Source organism: Citrus sinensis, chromosome 3, assembly GCF_022201045.2.
Source record: "Citrus sinensis cultivar Valencia sweet orange chromosome 3, DVS_A1.0, whole genome shotgun sequence".
Classification (NCBI taxonomy): Eukaryota; Viridiplantae; Streptophyta; class Magnoliopsida; order Sapindales; family Rutaceae; genus Citrus; species Citrus sinensis.
This window is the reverse complement of record NC_068558.1, coordinates 29,671,064-29,695,614: the sequence shown is the minus strand read 5'-3', so window position 1 is coordinate 29,695,614 and position 24,551 is coordinate 29,671,064. Positions and strand designations below refer to the sequence as shown.

Below are 24,551 nucleotides of genomic sequence, written 5' to 3'. Positions count from 1 at the left end.
AGTCTTACATTGAAAAAAAGGTTGGATAAAAATAGCGAGTATTGGAAAATAAATGCGAGTAGTGCTACCTTACGTTAAATTTGCTGGCAAATACACAATCTTTCGCCTTTTTCGCTGTCAACCACTATTTTCTTTCTCCATTTGAAACAAAACACAACAAAGCTGCGTCCTTTGTGATTCCAACTTCCAAGCATCTACATATGTTCCACATTTCCACAGTGCTTTGATTGAATTAATTGAATGTTTTCATCTAATCAAAATCTCTCTAATCAATTGAACTGTTTCTTTAACGGCTTCAGGTACCAGCACCACAATGAACACATAAATTTGAAGGGTCGTGTGGTGTCTTGCCGACTTAATCTGTAAGGTATGCGAGCCCAAGTCACCAGTTCAAGACATTAAATAAGATGTTGAATGAGTCTATACGTTCTTAGCATAAAACTTCACCGAATAGACACGGCTTTTTACACTTTCATTCATCTTTTTAGCTGTCATCAACTATTTTGTTTCTTCAGTTGGAGTAGACACGGCCTTTACTTTCAACAGAAAATGATGTCAAATTATCATGAAACATCCCGGAAGATTCCAAGGAAGCATCCAACTACGCATCTCTATAAACTCTGCAGTTACATTCCATTATTTTCACATCCCAAATTTTCGTCTATTCAAAATCTCTCATCTACTGAGGGTTGTGGCTTCTTTTTCTTCTTCTCATCCATCAACCAGTATGAGCTTGAGTTTGAATTTGATGAATCCTCGAAACAATGAGTATGATGTTTCTGTTATGGCTTCTTCTTCTTCTTCTCCTCGAAACAGTAATAAGCATGGTATTTTTCTTAGTTTCAGAGGAGAGGACACCCGTGACAACTTTACCAGCCATCTTTATTCTGCTCTGTGTCACAATAACATTGAAACTTTCATCGACAACGATCTTAAGAGAGGAGATGAAATTTCACAGTCTCTGCTTGATACAATTGAAGCATCAACCATCTCAATTATCATTTTCTCTGAAAGATATGCTTCTTCAGGATGGTGTCTCGATGAACTTTTAAAGATCCTCGAATGCAAGCACGTTTATGGACAGATTGTGATTCCAGTTTTCTGTCGCGTTGATCCGTCGCATGTGAGATGGCAAACTGGTACTTTTGGAGATTATTTTTCGAAGCTTGGAGAACGATTTCCAAAGAAGATGCAAAGATGGAGGAGTGCTTTGACCGAAGCAGCCAATCTTTCTGGCTTTGATTCTCATGTAATTAGGTAACGACGATCTTCTATCTAATTCTTACTATTAATTAATCTTGTATATGTAATAAATGAAATTATAAGAATGAGTTTAACTTATCAATAGTTTATTAATTAAAGCATTTTTATGAAGATTAGGTTATTATCCAGCATATTTAATTAATTTTCCAATTATTTTATTTGATGAAATTGTTCTTCACATTAAATTAGTTATTTTATATTGCAACTAAAAACACATGAACACATGATTCTCCGCCTCGTTTCATATATTTGAACTTTAGTTGCTGTTATACTTTTACTAGGCCTGAATCTAAACTTGTTGAGGAAATTGCCAATGAAATATTGGAGAGGCTGGATGATACTTTTCAAAGTTATAACAAAGACTTGGTTGGAGTTGAATGGCGCATTAAAGAAATTGAATCATTATTATGCACTGGGTCTGCGGGTGCTTACATATTGGGGATTTGGGGCATCGGTGGTATAGGCAAGACAACAATCGCTGATGCTGTTTTTAACAAAATCTCTAGACATTTTGAAGGTTCTTACTTTGCGCAAAATGTTAGAGAAGCAGAAGAAACTGGCGGAATGAAGGACTTACAGAAGGAACTTCTGTCCAAGTTATTGAATGATAGAAATGTGAGGAACATCGAGTCTCAACTCAACAGACTTGCTCGCAAGAAGGTTCTAATTGTTTTTGATGATGTGACTCATCCAAGACAAATAGAATCATTAATTAGACGCCTTGATCGGTTAGCTTCAGGGAGTCGAGTGATAATAACAACAAGGGATAAACAAGTTCTTAAAAATTGTTGGGCCAGTCAAATATATCAGATGGAAGAGTTAGTATATACGGATGCTCAAAAGCTTTTTAGTCAATATGCTTTTAGAGGAGGCCATCTCGACGCAAGTTACACAGAGGTCACATACAAGGCAATAAAATATGCGCACGGAGTTCCCTTAGCTCTTAAAGTTTTGGGTCGCCATCTATGCGAAAGGAGCAAAGAGGAATGGGAAAGTGCAATGAGAAAACTGGAAATAATTCCTCACATGGAAATCCAGGAGGTGTTAAAAATAAGTTATGATACCTTGGATGACTCTCAGAAGAATGTTTTTCTAGATATTGCATGTTTCTTGGAAGGAGAGCATAGAGATGTGGTGATAAGCTTTTTTGATGCTAGTGGCTTCCAAGCTAGAATTGAGTTAAGTGTTCTTGAAGGTAAGTCTCTCATAACTTTGAACTACCATGATCACATAAGAATGCATGACTTGCTACGAGATATGGGAAGAGATATTGTTAGAAAAGAATCTATCGATCATCCAGGAAACCGCAGTCGGCTGTGGCATCACAAGGATATTTATGAAGTTTTTAAGAAAAATACGGTAAGCAATAATAAGTTTTTAATTACATCTTATTGATGTTATGTTTATACTAGTAGTTTGTCTGGATTTTTCTTTTTGAATAAGAATAGAATTAATTCTGCTTAAAATTAATGGAAGAATAATATTAAAAAATTAGTAAAATAAAATAGATAGATCCGTTGTTTCCCCCGCTCAGTTTGTAACATGCCCTTGTTGGGCTAAGTTCAAAATCTCCAAAGCAAAGAGCGCTTTTGGAGAGGGGGAAAAAAATAATCCCCTCAAATCATTTTCAGCTGGAGGGAAAATGCTTTTCCTTTTCAACTCAAGCCCTGCCCCTACCCTTAATTTTCACAGGAAAAGAATTGCTACTCCTTTTCAACTCAAGCCCTGCGCCGACCCTCAACTAAAATGGAATACTAAAACACACAACATGTATTTCTAATTGAATGGAATAATATTTCATGGAAATGTTGTAAATTAATTTTACAATTTAAATATTAAGCATTTTCTTGAATTTTCTATTTGTGTTTGACAACTTAAAAGTAATTGTTTACTTGTTTGCTTCAATTATGTACTAACTTATGATCTGCTATTTGATTGTTAGGGGACTGAAGCAATCAAGGGCATCTCTTTAGATATGAGCAAAATCAATAGTGAGATACAAATAAATCCATATACTTTCTCAAAGATGACTGAATTGAGACTCTTAAAATTCTATGGATCTAAGAACAAATGTATGGTGCATTCATTAGAGGGTGTGCCATTTACTGAGCTGAGGTATTTTGAGTGGCATCAATTTCCACTGAAAACGTTGAATATATTACATTGGGAGAATCTTGTTTCACTTAAAATGCCGGGCAGCAAAGTTACACAACTTTGGGATGATGTTCAGGTATATATTTATTTGAAATTCTTTCAGTAATAAATTCTAAATACAATTGATGCTATAATTAATGTTCATGATGGTATCTGTTAGTTTATAATAATAATAGTTGTTATTTTTTCGGGTGGCAGAATCTTGTCAGCTTAAAAAGGATAGACCTCAAGTACTCCAAGTTGCTGACGAAACTCCCAGACCTCTCCCTGGCCCGAAATCTTGAGATATTGGATTTAGGCTACTGTTCAAGTTTGACAGAGACTCACTCATCTATTCAATATCTAAATAAACTTGAAGTCCTTGATCTAGACCGCTGTGAAAGTCTGACCAGTCTTCCAACTAGCATTCATTCGAAGTATCTCACGCGACTTGTACTTCGGGGTTGTTCAAATTTGAAGAACCTCCCAAAGATGACATCTTGTCATTTGCGTAGGACTTTACCTTTATTAGGTGTTGGAATTGAAGAACTGCCGTCATCCATTGAGTGCCTATCCAATATCGGTGAACTACTAATTTACAACTGTAAAAGGCTTGAGAACATCTCGAGTAGCATATTTAAGTTGCAGTTTCTTGAAAGTATTCGAATCCATCGCTGTCCAAATTTGCAGTTTCTAGAGATCCCATCTTGTAATATAGATGGAACTAGAAGTAAAGAACAACCCTCATCTGAGTTGAAATTGAAGAAGTGTCCAAGGCCTGAGAGTCTCCCAAGTGGCCAGTGTATGTTCAAATCTCTTACTTCTCTTGAAATCATTGATTGCCCAAATTTTGAGAGATTGCCGGATGAACTTGGAAATTTACAAGCATTGAACAGGTTGATCATTGATGGAACTGCTATAAGAGAACTACCAGAAGGCCTCGGTCAGTTAGCCTTATTATCTAAGTTGGAATTGAAGAACTGTTCAGAGCTTGAGTACATCTCGAGTAGCATATTTAAGTTGAAGTCTGTTGAATCTATTGAAATCTCTAATTGTTCAAATTTAAAGGGGTTTCCGGAGATCCCATTTTGTAATATAGATGGATCTGGAATTGAGCGAATACCCTCATCTGTGCTGAAATTGAATAAATGTTCAAAGCTTGAGAGTCTTCCAAGTAGCCTGTGTATGTTCAAATCTCTGACATCTCTTGAAATCATTGATTGCAAAAAGCTCGAGAGATTGCCTGATGAACTTGGAAATTTAGAAGCCTTGGAGGAGTTAAGAGTTGAAGGAACTGGTATAAGAGAAGTACCAAAAAGCCTTGCTCAGTTAGCCTTATCTAAGTTGAAATTGAAGAAATGTTCAAGCTTTGAGAGTCTCCCAAGTAGACTGTATGTGTCCAAATCTCTTACATCTCTTGAGATCATTGATTGCAAAAATTTCATGAGATTGCCTGATGAAATTGGAAATTTAGAATACTTAAAGGTGCTCACTATTAAAGGAACAGCTATAAGAGAAGTACCAGAAAGCCTTGGTCAGTTATCCTCACTAGAATGGTTAGTTCTATCCGATAACAATTTGCAGATAATACCAGAAAGTCTCAATCAGTTATCGTCACTAGTAAGCTTGAAACTATCTAACAACAATTTGGAGAGAATACCAGAAAGGCTCGATCCGTTATCATCACTAAAATATTTGGATTTATTCGAAAACAATCTGGATAGAATACCAGAATACCTGAGGAGTTTTCCAACTAGCATTCCTTCCGAGTTTACCTCGCTCAGGTTATCCGTTGACTTGAGAAATTGTTTGAAATTGGACCCGAATGAGCTCAGTGAAATCATCAAAGATGGATGGATGAAACAGGTGTGTCTCTTAACTCACTCCTTTCATTCTATTTTCTTTTACTTTTTATTTTAACTAAAGTTAACATTATTTTTCAAAAATTAATAATTTTTTATTTTTTTGTTGCAGTCAGTTAATGGTGAAACATATATCACGAAAAGTATGTATTTCCCTGGGAATGGAATTCCGAAGTGGTTTAGGCATCAAAGTATGGGATCTACTATAAGCTTGAAGACACCGCAACCAACAGGCTATAATAAATTAATGGGCTTTGCTTTTTGCGTTGTTGTAGCATGTTCAGTTTCAGAGTGCTGTAGGCATGAAAGTGTGGAGGATGACCGGAAATGCAACCTGTTTGATGTGGTCTGTGATCGGAGATCCGAAGGATATGATTCTTACACTTCTTCGTATTTGGGGAAAATTAGTCACGTAGAGTCAGATCACGTGTTTTTGGGATCTAGTATATTCGCTGGTGAGAATTCATGTAAGAGGTCTGACGAGTTCTTTTTCCACATTGATCGTTCATGCTGCGAAGTGAAAAAATGTGGGATTCATTTTGTGCACGCTCAACGGCAACGGCTCTAGTAGCACTAAAGTAATTTACCTCTATCCTTATAATTCTTACTCATGTATGTTTAAGTGTTATATATATACACTAATCCCTAGGTTTTTTTTTTCCATGTGGGATAAGTTTCATTTCCTTTCAAATTTCCAATTTCAAGGGTGAACTTTGAGAGACAATTTCTCATTCATCCAAGCACTATTTTGAGAAAATAAAATTATATTTTTGAAGTATTAACGGAATAGAATCCGAAACTCACAAGATTTCTCACTTTCGCTAAGTGGGCCACTCAAAATGTGCCCTCAAAATAGCATGATATGCTATTTTTTCAACATCTACATGCTCGTTTGCTTTAAATATTGAAGGAAAAATGTGGTCCATTGTGTTTTTTTATGTCGTATGGAGATAAATCACAAGTTATAACAATATTTTTTTTCTTATTGCCCTTGTGTAGGTTAGTCATATGTGGAGCACAATGATGTTATTTTACTAGTCATAATTCCTTCAGCCCAAGCACCTAAAATTGCTTCTTCTCAAGTTGTTAGAATTGCCAAGGAGTTTTATCGAGATGGTAATTGGCTTAGATATTTTATTTCTTTTTACGATAATTTGTGGGTACATTTTGGATTTATAACCAAGATGTATTAAGTTTAATTTTCATAAGCTTTAGTGCACTAGTGCATTCTTTGCAGTGCTCTTCAAATGATAGGACATCTATTGGGATCTTACTTGGTTGATGACGGGTTCTGGAACAGTTGGTGAAATAAGTAAAATTGGTCTTATGCAGACTAGAAAGCTGTGCCTGCTGTGAAGGCTCTCGTATTAAATGAAGGTCCTCCAAAAGCTGCACTGTCTGAATTCGAGAGCTCCTTAGCAGAGAGGGAAAGTCTCAAGTCCATATTGACTGGCGATCCTAATAGCAGGTCAGGCAGAATAGCTTGGCTAGATGCTCTGGCTCAGCAGATTTGCTAGAGTATGAAAGTCCAGGTTCTAAACCTCTTTTGCAGGTTACAAAGAAAGTCAAAAATATTTCGGGATGAGTTAGTACAGCTTGTTGGGCTGATTGTTCAGAGTTCTGAGGACAAGAGATCTTTTGCTTTGCAACTTTCTTGCCAATTTGAGGGTAAGTTCTATAACACATTACAACTGGTGGGGTGAGTTTAATTTGTGTTACATGTTTATTCTTGTTCTTGTAAATATCCAAATAGCATATTAAAAAGTTACATTCTTTAATGGCTTTGCTTATATTCTTTTCATTTATATAAGAGTAAATGGTTGATAGGCCCAAACGTTTAAACAAAAGGACAAAAGTCTCTCTAATATTTAAGAAAAAGACATTTACACCCCTATTCATTAACAAAAACTATTTCGTTAAATTATCAAAAGGTTAATATTGCAATTGTATATTAATAACAAATGTATTGACAAAAAAACCCACAAACACACAACGAACAAAGCACGCGCACACACACTTAAACAAAAAAAACACACACACATACACTTAACACACAAACCCTCGACACACTTTCCAGATCTTGACAAACCCTTACACACACACACTCATACTGTTCGCGATTGAAGACCGCCACTGGTGCTGCTGGTCGTGCGTCGTGTGCGCCGCACGAAGCTGCTGGAACTGCCCGCGATCGAGAACGCGATTGTGCTGCTGCTCTTGCGTCGTGCGCGCCGCCGGAAGCTGCTGTTGGAACTGCTTGTGATCGAGACCGCGACTGTGCTGCTGCTCGAGCGTCGTACACGCCGCCGGAAGCGGATGGAACTGCTCGCGATCGAAGACTGTCAGTGGTGCTGCTGCTGTAATGTTTACCAGTACCAATTTGATATTATGGTTAAATAATACGACTGTGCTGCTGCTGTAATACAAATTTGTGAGCACATTTTTTTTAAAATATTATGGTTATTGTTGTAATGTTTACCGGTACCAATTTGATACAATATGTAGTACTATTAAGATTTGGTGGTTATTGTTGTAACCGGCTTTTTTTTTTTAGTTGATCATAAAAGTTTAAATGGTTGACATGTGGAGAATTATTATTTTTATGGCATTAATAACTAGTGTTATTTATTTTTATTTTTGAGTACTGATTAAATTTATTTGGTTTGAAGAAAAAATTTGACAAAAAATTAAATTTATTTATTTTTATTCTTGAGTAATGATGTTCGGGTTGGATTTTTCTGATAGTGTCTAGAAATATAGTCGACCTCATTCTACTCAGAATTTATTATTGTCGAACTGACCTCATAAATACAATCTGGAGCCTATGTTGGTGGTCTGGTTTACAAGTACAACCTGAGGTTTATGTGAATGACCTGATTTAAGAATACAACTTTAAGCCTCCATGAGCGACTGAGAAACTCGCCAGTCTGATTTAGAAGTGAAGTAATCCGACCTTAAAATTCATTTGTCCGACCCGAGAATTAGCTCGACATGGAAGATTATTGGTTAAAATAACGTGGCCTAATCTCTAGGAAAGTTGTATGCCACGATTTATTTAAACCGCCTCCAACTAACAACTTCTTGCAATTGTTGAAGAAAGTGGGCTTGAAATAATGAGGCAACCACCCATGACCAAAAGCCTATTTAAGCTGAAGTGGGCAACAAAGGTGGGGGTTAGCAAAATCAGCCAAAAATTCTACAAGTGACCTATCTAAAAGTCTTAACATTCCCTACAAGATTTTTAGCTCCTCTATCAGAAAACTCATTTATTTTAACTCATTCACAATTCTTCCCTATCATTTTTCTCTCTTTATACACAATTTTTGACTTAAGCATCGGCGGGTCTACATCGGAACCCCACCGGCGTAACCTAACAATGTTTTTTGGTTGGCAGGTACAAAAAAATACTGTTAGATTGGCGTTTGAGCTTGGATTCGCGCTGTAATTCCCCAAAAGAAACAAATTCAGCTGTTGAGGTCGCTTTTCGGCATCAACATCTTGGCGTCGTTTGTGGGAAACAATGCAAAAAGCCATACGTTTGAAGGTTTAGAAGGATAAGGCTGTCAGATTACGAAATAATGATGGATGATAATGACAGAGATAGGCAGACCTTGCGCCAATTGGTGGAAGAAATGAATGCCACGGCAAATAAGAGATGGAGAGAAGGGATCAAGAGGCAAATGGCAAGATTGAGGAGATGATCAGGGGGCTGGTTGATGCCCAAGTCAGAGGGGCTCAAGTTCGAGCTAGTGATCCAAAGAGCAGTGGAGTGCGAGAGAGGGAAGAGCTTGGTGGTGAACAGTAGAGCGGAATGGGACTACCACAAGTTGGGGTATGACAAGAGAATAGAAGTGCAGGAGAACAAGTGAATGAGTTGAGGGGGAGAATCAATGACTTGAATCAAGAAAGGGAGAGGGAAGAGCTGAGAGACCCCCAACGAGCAAGTGAACTTGAGCAGCGAATGCTGCAATTTTAAAAAACTTTAGAGGCATTATAGGCGAAAACAAAGGGCAAGAAAGTGGTAGGAAGGTTGTTACTTGATGCCGAGTCCCCCTTGGTACGTGAAGTGATGGCGGTAACTTTGCCACCCAAGTATGTGATTCCACCCTTGGTGTATGAAGGAAAACCTGACCCAAATCATCACGTGGAGAAGTTTAATGAGATGACTGGGATTCAAGGTTTGAATGATTTTTAAAGGTGCCGTGTTTTTCCTTTAACCTTAGAAGGACAAGCACGAGAGTGGTACCAAAGATTAAAGAAAGGAAGCATATGAAATTTCAAGGATTTATGTGAGCTTTTCATTGTGTGTTTTAGAGGTTCATGCATACCAGAGCAAGATACGAGCAGATTGAAAAAATTGGTCCAAGGAGAATTTGAAAGTTTGAGGAACTTTGTGACCAAGTATCATAAGGAGTTTACCGATCTAAGGGCCTTTGATCATTCAGATGCTCTAGAGGGATTGAAAAAGGTGTTGAGAATCAATTGATTGTGGAATAACTTATATATAGTAAGGGGATAACAACATATGCTGAGGCGTACGACCAGGAAAAATTGGATATGAAAACTGAAGATGTAGAGGAAGAAAAGAGGAGAATGGAAATGCAGACGGGGGGTCCGGTAAGAAGGGGAGACCTGAGAAGGAGAGGAGATAACTTTGGTTATAGCTCGAGGATGAACACCGATGATAGACTTCATTACGACAGAGGGTTGTTCAATTACAGACAACCAGAAAGGCCAAATCGAGATTGGGAAGGAAATCGTGAGAGAAGAGAAATCTCATTAATAGAAAGGGGCCGAGAGGGAGGAAATAATTATGGGAGGAACCAACGGGAGAACCGAGTAAGAGGCTACAATAGGTTGCCACCGCCTGTAGACCGAAGAGAATTGAGATCTAACCATGGGGTGAACTAACTAGAGCACAGTGAAAGATACACACCACTAAATATGAGTAGAGCAGAAATATATGGTGCAATAAAAGATAAGGGATTACTAACACCTTCAAAGCCGATTGTAGGAGGTCTGGGCGGAAGTGCTCACAAGGTGACCGGACATGGAACTGTCGATTGCATAGACTTGAAAGAATAGCTTGACTGGCTAGTGCAAAATCAATATCTGAAGGAGTATGTGGATGACCAAAGAAGAGGTGGGAGAAGAGGAGACATTAGAGATAATGTAGCGATGATGATTATAGGAGGGCCGACCCTAATAGGAGACTCAAACTGCTCGAGGAGAAATTATAAGAGACCTCAGGCTTGATCCAGTCAGAACATCGCTAAAGGGGTTTGGCGGAGCTGAACTGATTCCTCTTGGTTGATTGGCGGAGCTGAACTGATTCCCCTTGGGTTGATTGACTTGGCACTGACAATAGGGTTCAGCTCACTACAAAAGACAATGATGGTGACATGGGTGATAGTTGATGAGCCGAGCCCTTATCAAGTTATTTTAGGCAAACCGTTCAATAGGATAGCAGGAGTAGTAAGCTCAACCCTTATGCAATGTGTGAAGTTTAGAGTTCAAGGTGGGGTTGGAGTGATGAAGGGCCAACAACAAATAGCTCGAAGTTGTTACGCTACAGTTGTGAGAGAATTCATGCAGATCACGAGTATCGATCCACGAGTTGGGAATAGATTGTACCACCAACGACCTAATGAATAAATGAAACAAGTGCCGGTGGGTGAGAATGATCCGAGTAGAGTGGTAAGAGTGGGAACAAAAATGACGGATGACATTTCCAATGAGCTTCAAACTTTATTGATGAAGTTCTAGGGCCGAGCTGGGAAGGACCGTATTTGGCAATGGGGCATATAAGTTAAGTTATCAAGATGACAGGGTCGTCGCCAAGGTATGGAATGCATAGCACTTGTAGAAAATACTACCAGTAGGCCAATCTTACTAATGATGTTCTTGTTTGTTTGTTTTCTTTAAATATGCTAGGAAAGTTTGTTTCTTTGCTATTTCAATTTGTTTGTGTTCAATTTTGTAATTTATGTTGTATTAATATTAATGAGGTTATTCAAAAGTGCAACTCTATTTCTCAACTTGTCTACTTGTGACAAGTTTTACTTGAGATTAAGATTGACTCTTGGCCTTGTTGAGTTCCAACATGAAAAATTTGTCCAATCTTATTGAAATTGTGATAGACTTTTGGCCTTGTTGAAGTCCGACGTGAAAAATTATCCAATCTTATTGAGATTGAGATCGACTTTTGGCCTTGTTGAGATCCGACGTGAAGAATTTATCCAATCCTAGTGAGATTGAGATTGGCTCTTGGCCTTATTGAGGTCCAACGTGAAAATTTATCTAATTTTATTGATATTGAGATTGGCATTTTTGGGCCTTATTGAGGTCCATCGTGAAAAATGTATCCAATCTTATTGAGATTGAGATCGACGTTTGGCCTTATTGAGGTCCGACGTAAAAAATTTATCCAATCTTATTGAGATTGAGATGGGCTTTTGGCCTTGTTGAGGTCCGACTTGAAAAATTTATCCAATCTTATTGAGATTGAGATGGGTGTTGTGCAAATTTTAATGTACTCGCAAGCGCACGAATCTATTGTAGTATAGATCAATGGTGACGAGTGTCGATCCCACGAGGAGGTGGATTTTAATTATGTGTAGAATTAATTTTGTAAATGGGTGGTTGGATTTATGGTGGAAATGGTTTGGAATATGCTAAAACTTAAATTAAAATGGCAAGAATAAATTCTAAAATTGGAATTGCAATGGCGAGAATAAATTGAAGATAATTCTATTGAAATGACGTACTCGGGTATCTGGATCCGTATCAACATGCATAATGGGCTAAATATTCCTTATTAATGCCAATTAAATCATGAGGGGGGAATCCACACCTCATGAACCACGCTCTAATCAATATGGTGCTAAGGGCTTATCGTGCCAAATAATAATAACCTTGTACTACGGGGCCGGTGAAACCAAGGCGGTACTAGACAAGATTAGTATTATTTGTTGATGAGAAGTCAAAACAGTTTATTAAAATTAGCCACTCATAATTGAACTAGGGGCAAAATGGGAATTTATTAAAATACGAAGAAAATACAAGATGTAGAAGGAATTACAGAAAATAGATCCCAAAAATAGATTCAGAGATATCAAATTAGGGGGGGGAGGCCCCATTTTTATAGATACATGGAGTAAATCATGGCCATCGGATTAAAAACAGTTTGGACGCTCAGGATTGCGCCACGTCATCAGTCAACAGTACGCGGTTTGACCACGCGGATGAACAGTAACACAGTTTGACCCGGGTGAACAGTGACATGGAGTAAATCATGGCCATCGGATTAAAAACAGTTTGGACGCTCAGGATTGCGCCACGTCATCAGTCAACAGTACGCGGTTTGACCACGCGGATGAACAGTAACACAGTTTGACCCGGGTGAACAGTGACACGGTTTGGTTGAAAATAATCCTGTGTGATGCATGTACCGTACGCAAGATTTTTCGTCCACTGATATTCTGCCACGTCACCATCAACAGTACATAAGAATTTTAGCCCAACAGGATCGTGACACCTCATCAGTCAATGCCACATCATCGGTCAATGCCACGTCATCAATCCGTCTATGTGAACAGTGTCATGAACAGTAACGTAGACAGTACCGTACATGTGAATAGTGCCATTTTTCCTTTTATGCTCCTCCTAAGGTTTTCGACCGTCCTGAGTTCAAAAGTGATGTCCGTTTTGCCATATGATCTCTCGTTTATTGTGAAATGACTATGATGCCCCTAAAATACATAAAATACTTAATTAAAATCAAACACACATAATTAAATTGCAAAAAGCTTAAATACATAAAAGTAATGGTTGTTAGTAAAACTTGAAATGTAAAATGATGATTTTCTCCTTTATAAATATGCATTTTCTAACACTCAACAATACCCTCCGGCCCCTATAACAAAATCTGCTCATCGACGTGATAAGAGCAGGTTCTGCAAATTCCACAACACTCACGGTCACACTATCAGCCAATGTCGTGACCTAAAAGTTCAGGTGGAGGATTTAGTCAGGAATCGGTACTTGGATAAATATGTAGATGGAGTGTCCTCCGTCATTGAATTACAGTACACACGGGATGAAGGAGTTGAGAGGGGTCTAGAACGTGAACAGCCGACCATCCGTGTGATTGCAGGAGGGCCAACATTGGCTGAGGATTCAAACAGGGCACGGAAGAACTATGGGAGATACGCCATGACTGGCAAAGAGGTGCTTCTAAATTTGCCAGCAGCCAAGAGGGCAAAAGTGCGGCAAGTTCCCATTATGTGGACAGATGACGACAAAGAGGGTATCTTATATCCTCATGAGGATGCATTGGTGATTAAGGCAAGGGTGGCCGGCACAAAATTGTGGCGAATATTGGTGGACACGGGCAGCTCAGTTGACATCCTGTTTAAGTCGGCCCTAGATGACATGGGAATTTCGGACTTAAAACTGGAGAGGACGAATACATCCTTGAAGGGATTTGGAGGGGGACGGTTAACTCCTATAGGGATCATCGAACTCCCGATTACTATGGGGTCAAAGCCGTTTGTAAGAACGATGACGCTGGACTTTGTCGTAGTGGAAGAAAGAAGCCCTTACCAGATGATACTGGGGAGACCGTTCATGAGGATAAGCCAGTATGTAATATCCACGCATTATCTGGCGTTGAAATACAGAATAAATGGAGTTGTTGGCATCGTAAAAGGCGACTAGAGAATGGCAAGGAGCTGCTATGCTACAGCGGCTAAGGAAACGTTGCAGGTTACCTCTCTAGATAACCGAGGGGATTCAAAAAAGGGTCGCCAGGCACCTGTTGAGAAGCTGGAGGGAGTTGTTGTGAGCAAGAATAACCCGAGCAGAGTGGTTAAGGTCGGGTCAGAATTGGGCGAAGCAATTAAAAGCGAGCTGGTGAAATGCCTACAGTCCCATGCAGATATATTTACCTGGTCTCATGAGGACATGCCAGGCATTGATCGGGGAATAGCTTGCCACAAGCTGGCAATCAAGAAAGGGGCAAGGCCGGTGATGCAAAAAATGAGGTGCTTTAACCAAGAAAGGTATGAGGCCATAAATGCCGAGGTAGAGAAGCTGTTGAAAGCGGGATTTATAAGGGAGGCTAAATACCCAGAGTGGATTTCCAACGTAGTTTTGGTGAAGAAGGCCAACGGGAAGTGGCGAATGTGTGTGGATTTCACAGACCTTAATAAGGCATGCCCGAAGGACAGTTTTCCCTTACCAAAAATAGACCAATTGGTGGATTCAACGACGGGGCATAGTTTGCTCAGCTTCATGGATGCCTTCTCAAGATACAACCAAATACCCATGAACGAGCAGGACGAGGAGAGTACCACCTTTATAACTAACATGGGTTTATTTTGTTACAGGGTGATGCCTTTTGGCCTGAAAAATGCAAGATCTACCTATCAAAGGTTAGTGAACAAGGTGTTCAAACCATTGATCGGTCACACTATGGAGGTATATGTGGACGATATGATCACAAAGTCAAAAGAACCGAAGGATCATGTGAAGCACTTGGAAGAGACCTTCAAATTGCTGAGGAGGTATGAAATGAAGCTGAACCCGGAGAAATGTGCATTTGGGGTCAGCTCGGGTAAATTTTTGGGATACCTGGTGAGCTATCGAGGGATCGAGGCCAACCTGGAAAAAATATGGGTGGTGATAGAAATGAGGTCCCCACGAACAGTTAAGGAGGTGTAGATCCTTACAGGGAAATTGGCAGCATTGAATCAATTCATTTCGCGAGCTACTGATAAGTGCCACCCTTTCTTCCAAACCATAAAGAAAGGGAGGAAGATGGAATGGACATCAGAATGCGATGAGGCATTTAGACAGCTGAAGGAGTACCTAGCCCGCACCCCGTTACTATCAACTCCGAGAGAGGGTGACCAGCTGCTTTTGTACTTGGCAATCTCTAAATGGGCTACCAGCTCGGTCTTAGTGAGGGAAGAAGAAGGGAAGCAACACCCGGTATACTACACAAGCAAGGCCCTGGTAGACGCAGAAACCAGATATCCACTGATGGAAAAATGGGCGCTGGCTCTGATAACGGCAGCACGCAAACTCCGACCATATTTCCAGGCCCACCAGATTGTTATGATGACTGACCAGCCTCTTCGGTAAATGTTTCAAAAACCAGATGCATCTGGTCGGCTAGCAAAATGGTCCGTGGAGCTGAGCGAATTTGACCTATCCTATAGGCCCCGAGGAGCAATCAAAGCCCAAGCCCTGGCCAATTTTATAGTTGACCGTGCTGAACCGGGGGAAGAGATTAAGGAGGAACAACCAATAGAGCAGGAGAAACCAGAGTGGGTGTGGCCGGTGATGATTGATGGGTCACGTAGTGAACAGGGATCCGGAGCAGGAGTTGTAATACGGAGCCCAGAAGGGGTTGAGGTATCCTATGCAGTAAAATTCGAGTTCCAGCTTACGAATAACCAAGCTGAATATGAGGCCTTCATTACTGGGCTCGGGCTGGCACATGCACTACGAGCTGAAAGAGTAGAAATCCCAACAGATTCCCAGCTAGTCTGCAATCAGCTTTGTGACCAATTCCAAGTAAGAGAAGAGAAGTTGGGGCGTTATTTGAAAAAGGCGAAGCAAATGGTTGGACTCTTCAAAGAGGTAGAGGTAAAGCAGATATCCCGAAATGAGAATTACCGAGCAGATATGTTGGCTAGAATGGCTGCAATCGTAGATCCAAAATTACCTAAGTCAGTTCCACCAGAGGTGAGGACCTCACCGAGTATAGGGGAGGAAGTAGAGGTAATGAGAGTAAGCACTAAAGAATCCTGGATGGACCCGATTCTCGCATACATCCGCGATGGCATTTTACCGAAGGACAAAAGGCAAGCAAGAAAATTAAAATGCCGAGGATTCACCTTGCCCGTTTTGAGATGTTTGGATGATGAGGAGGCAAATTATGTATTAAGGGAAATTCATGAAGGAATATGTGGAAATCACTCAGGAGCAAGAACTTTAGCCTTCAAGGCACTCCGGCAAGGATACTTTTGGCCAACCATGCACCAGAATGCAAAAAGGATGGCAAAGAATTGTAAAATCTGCCAAAGTTTCTCAGAGGTTCCTACACAACCCCCAGAAATGTTGACCACTATGACATTCCCATGGCCTTTTGCTCAATGGGGAATCGACCTGATTGGTTCGTTACCGAAGGGCCGAGGAGCGGCAACACATGCAATTGTAGCCATAGACTACTTCACCAAGTGGGTAGAAGTGGGAGTCCTCAGCCAAATCATGGAGAGAAAGACGACAGATTTTATTTGGAAGAATATCATTTGCAGATACGGAATCCCTTATACCATCATTACAGACAATGGGAGACAATTTGACAACAACAACTTCAGAGAATTTTGCCAGAACCTGGGGGTGGACGTGAAGTTCTGCACCCCTGCGCACCCCCAGGCAAATGGACAAGTAGAAGCAGCCAACAAAGTAATAAAGAAACTCCTGAAAACCAGGCTAGGGGAGAAGAAGGGAGCTTGGGTCGATAAGCTGCTAGGAGTATTGTGGGCTTACCGGACAACTCACAAAACTGCCACAGGGGAGTGTTTGCTTTAGCATTTGGTCATGAGGCGGTAGTCCCAGCAGAAATTGGAGTAGGAACACATCGGATGAAATATTTTAATGAGGAGCAAAACGATGAGCAAATCTGCTTGAACCTAGACCTGCTAGAGGAGAAAAGGGAAGGGGCCTCGCAGAAAGTGGCCCAGTGTCGGCAAAGGGTCATGCGTTATTACAACAAGAATGTACGTGTGAGGCAGTTCCGAACAGGGGATTGGGTGCTTAGGAAGGTGAATCAAAACACTAGGGATCCTAACCATGGCGCGCTCGGCCTGAAATGGGAAGACCCATACAGGGTGATTCGGGCGACTGGACCAGGAGCTTAAAAGCTAGCGTACCCAGACGGATGAGACATGAAGAGGTCGTGGAATGCCGAGCACTTGAAGAAGTATTTCCAGTAAGCAGAGTGCTCTACTAAGTCTTCATTTTGACAAGTTATTTCTATTAAATGCATGATGAATTATTACACATGCATACATTCCGCATTTCTGTAAAACATTCAAATTTCAATAAAGATGAATTCAGCATGAAATCCCTCTACTAGCAGGCAATTTCACGAAATTTTATTAAGGCAATTAAGTGCCTGTTCCTGCTTGGTTAACGAAGACCAGCAGGCAATTTCATGAAATTTTATTAAGGCAATTAAGTGCCTGTCCCTACTCGGTCAACGAAGACCAGCAGGTAATTTCACGAAATTTTATTAAGGCAATTAAGTGCCTGTTCCTGCTCGGTCAACGAAGACCAGCAGGCAATTTCATGAAATTTTATATTAATTCAAGTAAATGCATGTTCCTGTTCGGTCAACGAAGACCAGCATGCAATTTCACGAAATTTTATTAAGGCAATTAAGTGCCTGTTCCTGCTCGGTCAACGAAGACCAGCAGGCAATTTCATGAAATTTTATTAAGGTAAGTAAGTACCTATTCCTGCTCGATCAACGAAGACCAGCAGGCAATTTCACGAAATTTTATTAAGGCAATTAAGTGCCTGTCACTGCTCGATCAACGAAGACCAGCAGGCAATTTCACAAAATTTTATTAAGGCAAGTAAGTGCATGTCCCTGCTCGGTCAACGAAGACCAGCAGGCAATTTCACGAAATTTTATTAAGGCAAGTAAGTGCCTATCCCTGCTCGATCAACGAAGACCAGCAGGCAATTTCACGAAATTTTATTAAGGCAAGTAAGTGCCTGTCCCTACTCGGCCAACAAAGACCAGCAGGCAATTTCACGAAATTGTATTAAGGCAAGTAAGTGCCTGTCCCTACTCGGCCAACGAAGACCAGCTGGCAATTTCACGAAATTTTACTAAGGCAAGTAAGTGTCTGTTCCTGCTCGGTCAACGAAGACCAGCAGACAATTTCATGAAAGTTTAATAAGGCAATTAAGTGCCTGTCTCTGCTCGGCCAACGAAGGACCAGCAGGCAATTTCATGAAATTTTAATAAGACAATTAAGTGCCTGTTCGTGCTCGGTCAACGAAAACCTGCAGGCAATTTCATGAAATGTTATTAGGGCAAGTAAGTGCCTATTCCTGCTCGATCGTCAAAAAGACCAGCAGGTACATCTACAAATTTGGTTATGACAAACAAGTATTTATTCCTACTCAGTCGATTAAAAGGCTAGCAGGCAAAGCCAACTAAAAGCATTAAGGCAACTTGCAGAAACGATTCATAAGCAAAATCACAACAGAAGAGCCAATAGAAAGCATTTTAAATTTATGCTCAAAATGTTTACAAAACAGATGAAAATTGAGAGTTTATATAAAAATAGAACTAAAAATTAAGAGGGTCGACAACTTCAGCAGTTGAAGAATCAGCAATTTCGGGAGGTGAAGGATCAGCAATCTCGGGAGGTGGAAGATCCGCAACATCGGGAAGAGGAGCCATGGACCCTTGACCCACTTCAAGAGTACGACCCCCAGCTTCCCCCTCCTGCACCCCATCCACGGGAGCCTCCACCTGATTCTGATCACCCTACTCCCTACCTCCCCGATCGGCCTCAGCCATATATCTCTACACTCCAGCCTCCAGCTTGCTCATGTCCAGCTCAGGATATTCTTCCTTAAGCACAGACATGATACACTTATAGTAGAAAGCAACCCCAGAGTCATACTTTGCATCCAGCCGATCATCCACATCAACAGTTTTGCCCTTCGCCTCGGCCAACTGCTCATTCAAGGATTTGATTTCTCCCTCGAGGGCGGTCCTCAAAGTATCTCTTTCGAGTTGAGTAGCCTGAAGATCAGACTTCAGGTCACCCAACTCACCCTCAAGTTTGGAGGATGTGGACTCAGCAACTGCAACTTTCTCCTCCAGCTCCTAAATCTGCTTATTCAGCTCAGCCAGCTTCTCCTTCGTGCGATCAGTAGATTCAGCCTTTTTCTTCAAATCCTGATTATCAGCTTGAAGCCTCCTCTCATGGCGCGTGGACCTCTTCTTGTAACAAGAGACTAAGGTGGCCAGCTTGAAGGAAACCCTCTGGACAGAACCAGCCAACTCACTGAGGCTCATACTTTCGATGTCCTTCACCATCTTGGGCCCCACCAATTTGCCATAATCCCTCTGGTACGGGCTCAGGTAGTCACCTTGATCCCGAGGTAGAGGAGGAACAGACCGGTCCCCGGACTGGATGCTGACCTCAGGACCCTTGTCGGAAGTTTTCTCCCCACCACTCTTACGAGGTGGAGGAGGAGGCAGAGCAGGGACAGGAGCTCTGGAAGGACCAACGCTGGTTTTCTTTGGAGGAGGAGGAGGGTTACTTGAGCTGCTCAGAGCCCGACCACGCTTTCTGCTCATCGCGTTGAGGATCTTGTTATCCATTTCGGCTGCAATGTCCACCAAGCCCGAACCGACCAAGTTTGTTGGTGACAGGAGGTCTTGACAAGTAGACACGTTCACCAGAATAGTCTCCACCTAAAGCAAAGGCCGGTCTTCAAGATCCTTAACCAAGCCCCACGATTCTGAAAAAACAAACAAGATTAAAGAACCCAATAAGTGGCAATTTGGGAAAGAATATAGGCAAAAAATGAACGACCTGTGGTGACAAATTGCGTTGGAAGGTAAATATCACCACCCAACGAGCGAGCTGCTGGACACTAGTTTCCTCCGGCAAAGAAAAATTTGTTCTTCCAATTTTTGCACGAGGAGGGAAAGCCGGTGATTGGCTTCCTCTTCGCAGAGCTCGACATAAAATAATACCAGCCTGCTTTCTTCGGCCTACTCCTCAGCTGGTATAAATGCTTCACTTCAACAAGGGAGGGCTCCTTTGATCCACACCTCTCCCATAATACGAACATAGCCGAGAGAACCCTCTACCCATTCAGATGTAACTGACCTGGGGCCAGGTGCATACCCCCCAGCTCCTAGTCTAAAACTCTCCAGATGCATCGTCACGTACCCCCATGGAGGCCGATTAGGAACATCACATTTCCCAGGAACTACAAGGAGAACGTCCTCAGGAATGTCGTAGAGGTTCCTAAACTTGAATAGATCAGTTTGGGTGGTGGCACAGGCTATGTAGTCGATAGGGTAAGAATCCGCCTCCACCCTATGACCAAGGTTTCTCTTCTTAGAAGGTCGGCTCGGCTCGAAACTGCTCCCCTCACCATCACTCACTTCTTCAGGGACCCCAACCCCACTAGAACCGTGACTCTCACCAGAGCCCGACGCAGGTCCCCCTCTATTTCCTACGAGCTATAATTCAGGGGAAGGTGAAATGGTCAGGGGACGTGGGTACTCAAGGGTATCCCTGCCATGAGAGGGGCCTACACTATCAGAGGGACGTGAGAAATCAGTGGGTATTGACAGGTTAAGGTGTGAATCCTCTGTTTCTTCGTCACTCTCATCTGCAATCAACTTCCTTCTCCGATTTGACATATCGAAGTCCCAAAAGGAAACCAAAACAAATCCGAGAACACGAATGCAAAAAAGGGGCAACACAGAACCCAATTAACAACAACCAAAGAAGAGGTTAAAGGCTATACCTGGAATAGACTGGCAATGATAATGTTGCTGTGATGGAGGAAAAACCCAGCAAACGAAAGTCCCAGACGTGGAAAGTATGAACGAAGTTCGTAGGAGTTGTCTCACGACAGAGAAGCGAATAGTAAAACGATGATGATTTCAATCTAGGGATTTGAAACGAAAAGGGGGAAATGGAAGCATTTAAGTGATGGGGATGCCAGCTCACTCACCGCATATTGAGGTTGGATAACCCGTTGTTTCAAATTTCAAAAACAAAGAGTCGGGAAGCGCCACGTCACCAACCGTTATAAAAGACCTGACGAGACATAGGCCCAAATATATACGAGATACATTTATAAAGGTCCATACTCAGATGAAAATCTCCTCATACAAGAGAGGGAACCTCAGGTCCATCCCAGTAAACAGAAGAACAAATGGGAAGTTTCCCGGGCCGGTAAGATTCAGTTATCAGTTTCTACTCTCAACTCCTTTTACTCGCAAGACCAGAAACTGGGGGACTGGTGTTAGGTAAATAAGAGCACCAGCTCGGCCAGGCCATCAATGGTACGAGCAGAACACTGATAATGAGCTCTCTACAAATATAGGCCGACCAGAGATGAATAACAACCAGAGAAATATACCGACCAGAGACATATACCGAGTCGATGCCCATTCCCCAAAGAGCGGGAACACGGTCCCACAGAATCGCGACAGTTGCGCTTTTCTCAAAACCGTTGAGGGAAACGCGAGATCCCACGTTTGCCCATAATGTAGCAGTTAGAGTCCCATGAGAGGCAGCCACTACCCGAAAAAGGGGGGATGAAGGGTAAACGGAAACGGGGGACCGCGGCTATAAAAGAGGAAGAAATCGATGAAGAAAGGGAGAAAAAAAAGGAGAGAAAAGGAAAAACTCTGCCAAATTGAATCCTGGCCATTTTCAATACAAATAGTGAGCCAATTCTAAGCAATTATTCAAATCTGAGTTGCACCGTTTTCCCGTAAACACCTTGGGTTAACTTAAGCATCGAAGGGTTTACGCTGGTAAAACCACCGGCGTCTCTGATCCATTTTTGTGAACGCAGGCTTAGTGAGAGAAAGAAGGACAATTCCAACTTCAGTGGCTAGAGCAATTGTTGAAGCAAGAAGGAGTCGGCATCTTCACTGTTGGAAACATAAACGTTGGTGCAAAATTCTGGTCGGGCAAAGGGCGAGCAGATTTCAGCATCAACATAATCATTAAAAAAAATAATGTTAATTTTAATTTAAAATTATTAAAGAACAAAAAAAAAAGTCTTGTGCAGATTTAAAAAAAAAAATTAACCACACGCACAGACATTTTGCTCTTCTTCTTTCCAGCGAGTAGTCGCCATAATCTGAATTTCTAGCATAGCATCTTCGACAATTCCTCTGAGCTCATTCTGGTTCAATTTAAAATTATCGCTCAGGTCAAACTTTTGCGGATAAGATTCGTAACTTGAGAATAAACCTGACAATGATTCCAGTGCCATGCAACGATGGGCATCCAACTTAAATAGACTGCATGGAAGCTTTGGTAAGGATTGAAGCATCTGAGAATACCTTAAGAAGAGAAATTTCAACTTGGAAAGTGTACAATGCTTTTTGGTATTCTCTCCAAATTTTTTTTCTCCAGATACAATTCAATCAGTCAGGATAACTGACCAAGACTTTCAGGCAATCTATGAAGATTTGAGCAACCATTGAGGTTAAGATATGCAAGAGATTTCAAGTTACATAGGCTGTTTGGGAGACTCTTAAGACTTTTACAGTCTTCAAGGTATAAGCCCAAAAGCCCACGTAGACACTCGGTCGATGAAGGCAATTCTTCTATTGCAGTTCTATTTAAAAATATCTTTTGCATATTACCAGCTGATGAGATATTTGGAAGCCACTTCAGCTTTGAGCAACCGCTTAGATTCAAGATAACTAGCTTGTCCAGATGTGGAATCAGCAAGGGCTTTGGAGTGTTGGTAAAAATATTATATACAGACAACACTGATTATGTGCTTTAGCTTACCATGATGCTGCTCTCGACAAAAAAGAGGCTGAGAAAAATATTAGCATGTATGATCATAGTTCTAACATTATCACTGAAACATGAATACATATAAAGATATACATGCCTGGACACCATCCCAGAGTTGTTGAATATTGCTATGAGGCATTTCAAGTAAAACAAGCTTCTCTGGCTGAATATTCGATGGTAATGATTTCAATGGATATCTATGCCAGTGAAGATACCTCACTTCAGCAAATCCAGGGCCTTGGAAATCAGATACCTTACATTTGTTCTCTCCTTCAATTGAGCTATAAAATTTCAAAAACCTCAATCTACACATCTTTGTGAAAGTATTGGAATTTATATGGATCTCCTTCACTTTAGACATATCCAAGCAGATGCCCTCAATTTTTTCAGTCCCCTTATAATCAATGAAAGACCATAAAGTTAAAATCAAATTACGTAACAATAGTACTATGTTTACTTAGTTTAAATACTTAATTCGGATACAATTATGTAATGCAAGTTGGTAATTATTGTTAGGCGGCCAAACTCGTTATTGTAAACCTACAAAAAAAAAAGGGTAATCATACAAGTAACACCAAACATATAAACTATGTATGTTTACTATACAAAAGTGACATATAAATTTTATATACAAAAGATAATATAAATGTTGACATGGTATTTATTATTTATTAATGCTACATTACATGATCTAATCACTATTGTTTTTTTTAAATAATTGTCACTTTTCTATATATTCTATGATTCTTTAGTTTGAGCGTATATAAATCAACTTAGTAAATGCAAGATAATTCAGAAATAATAATCCCAACAAAATGCTTACCATATTATGTGTAAGAACTTCATAGATATCCTCGTGATGGCATAATCAACTACGGTTTCTAGGATCAATTGATTTTTGCTGAACAATTTCCCTACCCAATCCTTGTAGCAAATCATGCATTGTTATCTTGTTGCACGAAACAGCAATGAGAGACTTATCAATAAGAATAATACCAATTTCTGGGTAGAAGCCACTTGTATCAAGGAACTTCATAACCGAATATACATCCTCACCATTTAAGAAACAAGCAACATCTAGGAAAATGTTTTTCTCTTTATCATCCAGACCATCATAACTTAATTTTAGTACCTCTTGGATACTAGGATGGAGAATCCTTCTCAATTTTTTTATTGCATTTTCCCATACTTCTTTTTCCCTTTCAAATAGAAAGCAGCCCAAAACTTTAAGAGCTGAAGGAACACCTTGAGCATATTCCATTACCTTCCTTGATAGTTCCTCATAACCCACATCCGGATAGTTTTGTCTGAGTGCATGTCGACTAAAAAGCTCAAGGGCATGATTAAACATTAATGCCTTCATCTCATATATTTTTTTCACCCCCCAATTCCTAAGAATTTGTTTATCTCTCGTGGTTATAATGATTTGACTCTCACGCATGAACCAATCGAGACTTCTAATTAAGGATTCTACTTGGTTGAAGCAAGTCACATCATCAAAAACAATCAAAACCTTCCTGCTGCTGAGCCTTCTAAAGTTTAGGTCAATATCAAGAATCACATTTTCTTCCTTTAATAATTTTGAAAAAAAAGTTCTTGTCGCAAATGAGCTAATCCTCCCGGTCTTTGTGATTCTTCTCTAACATTTTGAAGGAAGCAAGAACCTTCTAAGTTACTAGAGATT

The 24,551-nt window shown here is 40.6% G+C and overlaps 3 protein-coding genes across 6 annotated transcripts; 2 read left to right on the top strand and 1 right to left on the bottom strand.

The window, feature by feature from the left end:
• The first annotated feature begins 79 nt into the window (after positions 1-79).
• Positions 80-7,843, top strand: LOC102621170 (disease resistance protein RPV1-like). Of its 4 annotated transcripts, none has more exons than XM_052437552.1 (8): positions 80-367; positions 516-1,257; positions 1,545-2,622; positions 3,206-3,493; positions 3,616-5,262; positions 5,371-5,836; positions 6,258-6,374; positions 6,496-7,843. In XM_052437552.1, exons 2-6 carry the CDS (start codon positions 566-568, stop codon positions 5,824-5,826), a joined length of 4,161 nt encoding a protein of 1,386 aa, XP_052293512.1. In that variant the 5' UTR covers positions 80-367; positions 516-565; the 3' UTR covers positions 5,827-5,836; positions 6,258-6,374; positions 6,496-7,843. The 4 variants fall into 4 exon arrangements, with proteins under 4 accessions (XP_052293512.1, XP_052293514.1, XP_052293513.1 ...); XM_052437554.1 differs by having other exon boundaries at positions 347-1,257; positions 6,496-6,726; positions 6,811-7,843; XM_052437553.1 differs by having other exon boundaries at positions 347-1,257; positions 6,591-7,843.
• Positions 7,844-15,404: 7,561 nt separating this feature from the next.
• LOC127900707 (uncharacterized) lies at positions 15,405-17,188 on the top strand. The gene is made up of 2 exons (XM_052435910.1): positions 15,405-16,759; positions 16,843-17,188. The coding sequence occupies exons 1-2, from the start codon at positions 15,405-15,407 to the stop codon at positions 17,186-17,188; spliced, it is 1,701 nt and encodes a 566-aa protein (XP_052291870.1).
• A 5,544-nt stretch (positions 17,189-22,732) lies between these two features.
• Positions 22,733-23,717, bottom strand: LOC127901384 (disease resistance protein LAZ5-like). The gene is made up of 3 exons (XM_052438546.1): positions 23,691-23,717; positions 22,965-23,261; positions 22,733-22,865 (listed from the first exon to the last, which is right to left on the bottom strand). The coding sequence occupies exons 1-3, from the start codon at positions 23,691-23,693 to the stop codon at positions 22,821-22,823; spliced, it is 345 nt and encodes a 114-aa protein (XP_052294506.1). The 5' UTR covers positions 23,694-23,717; the 3' UTR covers positions 22,733-22,820.
• Between the last annotated feature and the right edge of the window lie 834 nt (positions 23,718-24,551).

Excerpts from the sequence above, each read along its gene's own strand:
- LOC127901384 (XM_052438546.1), bottom strand. Across the intron at positions 22,866-22,964 it reads AACTCTGGGATGGTGTCCAG|CATCATGGTAAGCTAAAGCA; the intron begins GCATGTATATCT and ends TGTCGAGAGCAG.
- LOC127900707 (XM_052435910.1), top strand. The coding sequence starts at position 15,405 with ATGTTTCAAAAACCAGATGCATCTGGTCGGCTAGCAAAATGGTCCGTG. Across the intron at positions 16,760-16,842 it reads AAGAAACTCCTGAAAACCAG|GGGAGTGTTTGCTTTAGCAT; the intron begins GCTAGGGGAGAA and ends AAACTGCCACAG.
- LOC102621170 (XM_052437552.1), top strand. The coding sequence starts at position 566 with ATGAAACATCCCGGAAGATTCCAAGGAAGCATCCAACTACGCATCTCT. Across the intron at positions 2,623-3,205 it reads AAGTTTTTAAGAAAAATACG|GGGACTGAAGCAATCAAGGG; the intron begins GTAAGCAATAAT and ends TTTGATTGTTAG. Across the intron at positions 3,494-3,615 it reads AACTTTGGGATGATGTTCAG|AATCTTGTCAGCTTAAAAAG; the intron begins GTATATATTTAT and ends TTCGGGTGGCAG.